Genomic DNA, 9,462 nt, shown 5'->3' with positions numbered 1-9,462 from the left:
ATTTGGTAACATAACTTTCAGAGGACATACAGACTTAGATATTGAACCTTTATTCAGAAGCTCAATATCTGAAGCCATATGATTCGTAGCTCCTGTGTCAATAATCTACTCAGGCGGATTATGTGTGACTAACAGGTCACTACAATTACCTGCTACATTCACAGAATTGCACCTCCTTGTGCATGTTGATGTAGTTGACTTGACTGTAGTCCATGTGGAGTCCTAGAATTGTCAAAAGAAGATTGAGGATCATGTTGATGTTGAGGTTAAGACTGCAGATCTCCAATCATAGCATTGTGTGCACTAGGACCTGTTCTTCTTTGCTTGGACCTGTTATCATAATTTTTCCTACAACCAGCACTACCTCTAGTGTCGGCATTTTCTTTGTGATCTACATGCTTAGGATGCCCTGATGGATAGCTAACCAGTTTAAAACAATCAACCCTGTAATGCCCTTTTAATTTACAATGATCACAGAAGGCAGTAGGATTGTAATTTGACACATAATCCCTTTTTCCTTTCTGGTAGCCACCTCCAGGGTAAGAATTCTTAGAATACATAGCTAAAACATCACCTACATTAGGAGCAACACCAAGAAGTCCTATATAATTGATAGATTGAGCCACAGTTTTTTGACTTTCATCACTCATTATCATAGAGTAGGCCATGTTGACATTTGGTAATGGTGACATTAACCGAATCTGGCTTCTTACTTGAGAATAGGTGTCATTCAACCCCATAAAAAATTGGTATAGCTTTTGTCTTTGCAGATAAACCACAAACTCTCTTGATCTTTCACAATTACAAGCAGGGGATGGAACCATAAACTCAAATTCATTCCACAAACCTTTCATTTTAGTAAAATAGACAGAAATAGACTGAACTCCTTGTGATATGGTAGCAATTTCTTGATATAGATTATAAGTTCTCGACCCATCAACCTTATCAAACCTCTCTTTCAAATCATTCCACATATCCTGGGAACTAGATGCATGTACTACCCCTCCAAGAAGATCAGTAGAAACTGAGTTCATCAGCCATGACAGAACAATGGCATTGACTCTTTCCCATTGATTTCCCAATTCAGTAGGAAACCTATCTTTTGATCAAAAACCATCAACAATGCCAAACTTATTGTGACCTAACAATGCTATCCTAACTGTTTTGCTCCATACAATATAATTCTCACTCCTTTTCAATTGAAATGACACAAGGGAGTTACCTAAAATATCAACAGTTGACAGATAAAGGGGGTGATTAATATCCAAAGTAGTCATGGATTGATAGCTGGTACCACCATTATTTTGAGGAATTGATGGAGCTGAGTCCCCAACCTCATTTTCAGTAGAATGTACATCAGTAGCCATGGATAAGAATCTAAGAATTTCCCAATAAAATTTCAGGGGAAAAAAACTATCAAGTTCTTGAATTCAAGAAGAGACTTAGAATGAGGATCACGTATGAATACTGATTTGATTCAGTAGGCTATGATACCATGAAGAATTATGAATGATTACACTAGGATTAAGAGCTATATGATCAGTTCATATAGCAGCAGAGGAGAGAAGAAGAAAAAACCAGAGAAGAAAGAAAAATTAGAGAAGAAGAAGGATAATCAGATTAAGATTCAATACATGAGAGAGGTTAATAATTTTTGTATTGAATTTCTTAATTGTCTATTATACATGAGGGAATATATATATATATATATATATATATATATATATATATATAGCTGTAGAGACTAACTACTTCTTTAACTGTCTAACAGTAACTGTAACTAACCAGTTACTGTGCTTAACTAACTTTTGGACGTTTGTATTTTCTGCATGATTGATTTTTCTTTGGCTTCCATTCCTACTCCTCAACAGTATATATGGATGGCGTGAGAGAAAGAAACTTACTAGTGGTCCTCAAGCTTAGTTTGGCTACGCTATACTATGGGGTTACGTATGAAGGCCATTAATAGAGATATTCAAAGGTAAACTCTAATGGTCTTACCAAAAAAAAAAAACTCTGATGGTCCTAAGTTAGGTAGGATAAGTGAGAATTTGAAGAAGTAAAATATTTATATAAAGAAAATTAATTAAGGTGTTAGGATCCCTTTTCATTAAATAATTGAGTCATTAAATAAGCTAAATTATTATTTTTAATGGAGTAATATTATTAGTGTACTATTTCGCGCTTCGTGTGGTCGAAAACAAATATCTTCTATAAGAATGATATAAATAATTTCAAGTGGAGTATTTGGTATGTTTTGTATGAAAAATTTATTTATTTTTAAGCTCATTTATTAAAAGAAAATTATTATTTCAAAATCTTTTTTTGAAGAAACTAATTCTATAGAGAAAAGAGTTAAAAACACTATCAAACTTGTCCCAAATTTTCAAAAAGACACGTAAAGTTTGCGAGGGTCCTATTACCCCCTCAAACAACTTTAAAGTATTATTCATACCTCCTTTTTTAAGCCAACATTAGTCCAAAAATATGCAAATGACATGTCAATCATAATTGGACACGTGCCAAACTAATTTTAATTTTTTTTTTCTAAAAAAGAAATTATGGTCATATGCCTTTATATAATTCTTTTTCTTTTTCTTTATTTCTTTTCTCCTTTTCTACTTCAAATGCTCTTAGAAGCTCCTCCACCATAGTTATTCAGCTCCACAATCGTCGTTGTCATCAATTTCGCTATAAGATAATCGAGTTGTTATCAAACTATCACTAACTAATTTATGAATATCAAATCCATCTAAATTCAAGTCTAAATACTCAAATTACCACCAAATATTTAGAATCTAAATACTCAAATTACCCACCAAACTAAAATTTGAAATTTGAATCTACATCTTTTCAAGAAAAAAAATTAATTTTTCATATCAGGTATTCCATGACATCACCACTCCCAACTAATCTCCATTTCAAGAGAAAAAGAAACCATTGAAACAATTTAATCTTTTAAAAAAAAAGAATTAAAATTATTTTTCAGAAAAATCAACAATAATCAATTCAATAGAATCAAAATAAAATAATAAAATCGTCCTTTATAATTTTAAACGGATTATTGCAGAACCTCTATGTCTAAATCTTTCTTCATTACTGTTATTAAACTCACTTAAATCGATCAGATAAGAGAAAGAAAAAAATGAAAGACAAAAACTATGATTGTGAAAGAGATCTAAAGCAGCAAAAAGATTAGAACTAGTAAAAAAATGGTGCTAGCGATGATAAGGAAAAAGAAAAAATAAATAAATAAATAAATAAAGTAGAAAAATTTAGTATTTTGAATAAATGAAAGTAAAAAACATGTTTCACAGCCATGTAAATGTAATTTTTTTTTATCCTTTGCTCATTTCACGCTCTCATGGAGAGTATAATACACTCTCCATGGCACATAGACCTATAATGGGATAATAAATTTACTTTATACAAGAATAAGGGGGTTATTAAATTTTGTAAAGCTTAAGTGTCTTTTTAAAAAAAACAATAAGTTTGATGGGGACTTTATGTGTTTTTCTCTATTCTATATATGTATCAATATTTTCAAATAAAATAATAACAAAAAAGAGGACTTTGAATTAAAAGGGACAAACAAATTTCCCAATAAAGTGTGGGTCCTTCAAATTTAAAAATTAGGTGAAAGGGACAAAAAAAAATTCAGTTTTTTTTTTAAATAATTTCGCTCCAACAACTTTGAACAGTTGTTGAACAACTTTGATAGTTGTTGAGACAACTAATGCAATTGTCGAACAATTATCCCAAATTTTTAAGCGGTTTTATTTTTTTTTAACTTAATAATATTGTGAGATTCACTTGTCCCCTTTTTTTTAATTAAAGACTTCGGAGGTTCTATGGACTCATTTTTCTAAAAAAAAAAAAGCATAGAAGAACGGCTTTAAAAAAAAGGGATAATACTCACGAAAATACCTGAACTTTGACCGGATTTTCAGTTGAGCATACTGAACTTTGCGGGGGTCCTATTACCCCTTTAGATTTTTTTTTTCATATTTTAATGGCATATATCTGCCCACTTGGACCATTGCGTGTAATTCACGCGCATTGGGCGCGTGAAAGTGTTAAAAAACTTTTTTTTTGGTCAAACAACCCCTCAATTTTCTAATTTTTATAAATTGAATGTTTTTTATTTATTTTTTCATTTATATCTTCTTTCTCTTCTCTCTACTTTCTTTCTTCTCTTCAATGGTGCTCCATTGGTGTTCCATTGTTGACTTGGAATTGAATTGAACACAATTTCATCACACACACACACTGCTTGATAGTAATTGAAATTTCGAATTCTCAAAAAATCAGTGAAGATGATCTTCTCAAATTATGAAATTTTTTTTTTAAAATGAGGCATTTTGAAGTTTCTTGTAGTTGACAATAGGAAGAAAGATATTCCAGAAAGTGGAATTCCTTATATCTGCATTGGCTGATCCAACCACTGCTAATGGTGGCTTTGATTCTCTCAAGATTGGGTGATTTGGATTCTCTGAAGCGAAACAAGATATGAGTTTCACTTTTCTTGAAAAATTCTTGCTATTTTTTCTATTAAATTGAACTTGGGGAGTGTAAAGATTGAAACTTTCTGAGTTTTTGATTGTTTTGGAATGTTGGATGCCAATGTTTTGATTGTAATGGTGCTGTTTTGGGATGTTGAATGTCAATGTTTTAACCTGAATAGGTATTGACTTTGTGCTGCTACTGAATCTAGTATCAAGATTTGGGATTTGGAGAGAAAGAGTATTGTGGTTGATCTTAAAGTGGATTTGAAACAAGAGAGTGAAATGTCTGCTGCTACTGCTACTGCTGTAGCATTTTGGATATTTTGCCATAAATCTAAGTTATTTTGCTTTATCTTAAAAAAAAAATAATTCTATACTATCTCTATTTTCTTGTTGTTGAAAATTTTGGTCTTATTTTTGGGTCATTCTTGTTTGAGTTATTGATGGAGATAGACAGACGAAAAAAAATATTTCTCGTTGTTGAAAATATTTTGGTCTTCATTACTAATTTTTTTGTGGATTTTGATGAATAAAAATGGAGAAGAATAAGAATGGAAAATAAATTAAATAAAAATTAATTTCAAATAAAAAATACACATGTTAATATGTCATTGGCGCGTGTATTACGCTTTCTACTTCAAAACTGGGTATAACATTTTTTTTTAGAAAGGAGGGGAATTAATTCCACTTTAAAAAAGTCCAGGGGGTAATAGGACCCCCGCAAAGTTCAGTATGCTCAACTGAAAATTCGGTCAAAATTTAGATATTTTCGTAAGTATTATCCCCCCATAAAAAAGGGCCAGCGAATTTGGCAAGTGAAAAAGAGGTAAAAAGATCTAAAAATTACACAAATACACAACTTATGTTTCCAATATTATAGAAAATTCCAACTCCCCAAACATATTACAAAAATTCCAACATATACACAGAATGTTATGCATATGTCGGCTATGTTATGTATTCTACTAATATATAAAAGGGTGTGTGAGCAGCTTCGGGTTGTCCTCCTTGCCGACAATCCAACTGCTTGCTCCGTGATTTTATTATATCAACCTTAATTAATTATTATGTCATTTATACATTAAAAAATTAATATATTTAATTAAAAAATAAAATAAATATTTATGACACGTTCGCTTCAGCTGTTTCAATCATAATTTTACTATATTGCCCTTAATTAATTATTATAAGTCATCTAAGTATTAAAAATTTAATAATATTTAATTCTAAATTAACTTGAAATCTTATACGAGGTCCGCTTATATTTTTTTCTACAAGTATTTTTTTATAGTAATTTCACTATATCACTTTTAATTAGTTATTGTAAGTCATTTAAGACATCTCTGTTTCGCTACTTCAATAGTGATTTTACTATATCACCCATGATTAATTATTATGATTCTAACTATTGTGCCACTTAAATTGGAATAGAAGAAAGAGTATTATAAATAATAATAATCAAATAATTAAATTATTTAAAAAGTATAATTGAATATCAAAACTACAAGATTTTGGACAATAAGAGTAATATATATTATTTAAAAATTACATAAAAAATATTCTAAATTACAATAATTAACAATTAAACTATCTTTAAAAATAATTCTTTATATATTTTGAAAAATACGTAAAAAAAATATAAAGCGCAATAATTAACAACTTAAAAAATTTAAAGATCAATCTATCTGCCGTGGCATAACTTCATTGGTCCTTTCCTTTGCCTTCATTTTTTCATCCATTTTAATTTGTTTGTCTTATTTCTTTTAATTTGTTATGTATTTCAAAAAAATTATGAATTTTTTTTTGTAAATCACAATAATTAATAACTTAAAAAATTTAGAAGGTATAAAATATTTGGTTAACTCTCAAAATTATATCAATGACAGTTAAATTGAAGTAGAAAAAAAGTATTTTAAATCATAATAACTAAAAACTTAAATTATTTTTAAAATATAATTGACTAATAATGCCACAAAAGTTTAGACAAAAAGAGTAACATATATTATTTAAAAATTATAAAAAAAAGTATTAGAAATTACAATATTTTAAAAGCTTATAATATCTAAAAAAATTAATGTGTTATATATTTCAAAAAAAAAAATACATTAAAATTACTATAGATTACAATAATTAACAACTTAAAAAAAATCAAAAGATATAAAATATTTGGTTGACTATCAAATTATATTAATGTCACTTAAATTGAAATAGTTAAAAATATAATTAACTATCAATGATACAAAAATTTGAACAAAGAGCGTAACATGCAATATTTAAAAATTACACAAACAAGTATTATAGATTACAACAATCAACAACTTAAAATATCTAAAGCATATTAAAATTATAATTAATTATCTAAATTTTATTTGTGTCACATAAATTAAAACTAAAATATATATATATATATATATATATATATATATATATATATATATATGTATATATATGTATATGTATATATTGCGTTCGTGCTGGCACGAACCTTCGACATTCTCTTATATTATAAGAGACAGTTAAAGCAGCTGCCACGACCTTCCCGTCGTCTTCCTTTCCGATATTCAGCTGTTGCTTCGTGATTTTACCATATTATCCATAATTAATTATTATCTATTATTTATATATTAAAAAATTAATAATATTTAATTTCTCTTATATTATAAGAGATAGTTGAAGCAGCTGCCACGAGCTTCCCGTCGTCCTCCATGCCGACATTCAGCTGTTGCTCCGTGATTTTACTATATCATCCCTAATTAATTATTATCTATTATTTATGTATTAAAAAATTAATAATATTTAATTAAAAAAGTAAAATAGATATTTACGACATGTTTGCTTTAGCTGCTTCAATCATAATTTTACTACGTCACCCTTAATTAATTATTATAAGTTGTTTAGCTATTAAAAATTAATAATATTTAATAAAAACATAAAATAAACATAAAATGATAAATTAACTCTTGATGTTTTAAATTAGTTTGACTTCTTATATGATACCTACTTAAATTTTTTTCACAAGTATTTTTTATAGCAATTTTGTTATATCACTTCTAATAAATTATATTATGAGTCACTTAAGACATGTCTACTTTGTTACTTCAATCGTAATATTTGATTGACTCTCGAAATTATATCAGTGTTACTTAAATTGAAATAGAAGAAAAAGTATTATAAATCACAATAATTAAAAACTTAAATTATTTTTAAAATATCCCGTTGTCCTCCTCGCCGACATTGACCTGCTTGCTTTGTAATTTTACTAGATCACTTCTAATTAATTATTATATGACATTTATGTATTAGAAAATTAATAATATTTAATTAAAAAAATAAAATAATCATTTATGACATATCTGTTTCAGCTTCTTCAACCATATTTTTACTATGTTACCCCTAATTAATTAATATAAGTCGTTTAACTATTTAAAAATAATAATATTTTAAGAAAATATAAAATAGACATAAGATATAAATTAACTTTTGATGTTTTAAATTAACTTGACGTCTTATATGATGTCAACTTAAATTTTTTCGTCAAGTATTGTCACTTAAATTGAAATAAAATAAAAAATATTATAAATCACAATAATTAAAAAATTAAATTATTTTTAAAATATAAATGACTATCAATGTTACAAAAGTTTCGACAAGAAAAGAGTACTATAAATTACAATAGCTAACGGCTTAAATAAGTAAATTACAGTGCCAAAAAAGTATTATAAATTACAATAGATAACAACTTAAAATATCTAAAAACATATTAAAAAATAATTAATTATTTAAATTTTATTTGTGTCCCATAAATTGAGATAAAAATACGTAAAAAATACTATAAATCATAATAATTAATAACATAAGAAATTTAAAAGATATAAAATATTTATCGAACTCTTGAAATTATATCAGTACCACTTAAATTGGAATAGAAGAAAAAGTATTATAAATCACAATAATTTAAAAATTAAATTATTTTTAAAATATAATTGACTATCAAGGAGAGTAATTATTTTAATTAAAATTACATAAAAAATTATTATAAATGACAATAGTTACAGCTTGAAATGTCTAAAAAAAATTAATTTATTATATATTTTAAAAATAAATGTAAAAAAAGTACTATAAATCACTTAAATTGGAATAGAAGAAAAAGTATTATAAATCTCAATAATTAAAACTTAAATTATTTTTTAAAAAATAATTGACTATTAATGTCACAAAAGTTTGGACAAGGAGAGTAACATATATTATTTAAAAATTACATAAAAATTATAATAAATTACAATAGTTAACAACTACATATATATTAAAAATATGATTGATTATCTAAATTATATTTGTACTATATAAATTGAGATAAAAAATAATTTATAGCACAGGCCTGGATATCTAATATTAAAAAGGAGAAAAAATAAAATAATTTAAAAAGTGAAAGTGAATGTGATTACTTGCAAAAGGGTTGGTATTTATGTTACTTATATTAAAACGATTAGCCATTAACCATTGGATGGAATCAAGTCGGCCAAAAAGTTATTTTTATCCGCACGGAACTCGATATCTAATATTGATAGAGAGAAAGAATAAAGTAATTTAAAAAATGGAAGTGAATGTACTTACTTGCAAAGAATTGATATTTATGTTATTTATATTAAAACAAACGATTAGCCATTAACCATTGGATGGAATCAAGTCGGCCAAAAAGTCATTTTTGTCCTTTTAAATCTCATTTTATTCTAAAGATATGTTCCAATGTCACAGGACACGGTTAAGTTAAAGATAAAGCTAATAAGATTATACCATATGTCAAATCAAAATAAAAAATTAATGAAACGTGTCACGTATACAAGTAATATGTTCTTATATGATATTGCCACTCTGTATTTCAATCTCATTGTTGGTGAAGTCTCTTATTTATCTAAACCATGCAATCAAAGTGCATTAACACAGTCACATAGTATAA

The 9,462-nt window shown here is 26.9% G+C and overlaps 1 protein-coding gene across 1 annotated transcript; it reads right to left on the bottom strand.

Annotated features, from left to right (window-relative positions):
• Positions 1-266: 266 nt before the first annotated feature.
• On the bottom strand, positions 267-1,367 carry LOC124889771. Its single transcript, XM_047401751.1, has 2 exons — positions 1,223-1,367; positions 267-1,099 (listed from the first exon to the last, which is right to left on the bottom strand). Exons 1-2 carry the CDS (start codon positions 1,365-1,367, stop codon positions 267-269), a joined length of 978 nt encoding a protein of 325 aa, XP_047257707.1.
• Between the last annotated feature and the right edge of the window lie 8,095 nt (positions 1,368-9,462).

The sequence above is a fragment of the Capsicum annuum genome, chromosome 12 (assembly GCF_002878395.1).
Source record: "Capsicum annuum cultivar UCD-10X-F1 chromosome 12, UCD10Xv1.1, whole genome shotgun sequence".
In the NCBI taxonomy this organism is placed as follows: Eukaryota; Viridiplantae; Streptophyta; class Magnoliopsida; order Solanales; family Solanaceae; genus Capsicum; species Capsicum annuum.
This window is presented reverse-complemented; position numbering and strand designations above follow the sequence as displayed.

What these genes read in the sequence shown, in the direction of transcription:
- LOC124889771 (XM_047401751.1), bottom strand. Translation starts at nt 1,367, where the DNA reads ATGGCTACTGATGTACATTCTACTGAAAATGAGGTTGGGGACTCAGCT. An exon ending in GTCAACTGTTGATATTTTAG is followed by an intron (nt 1,100 to 1,222) that starts GTAACTCCCTTG and finishes TTTGATCAAAAG; the next exon opens with ATAGGTTTCCTACTGAATTG.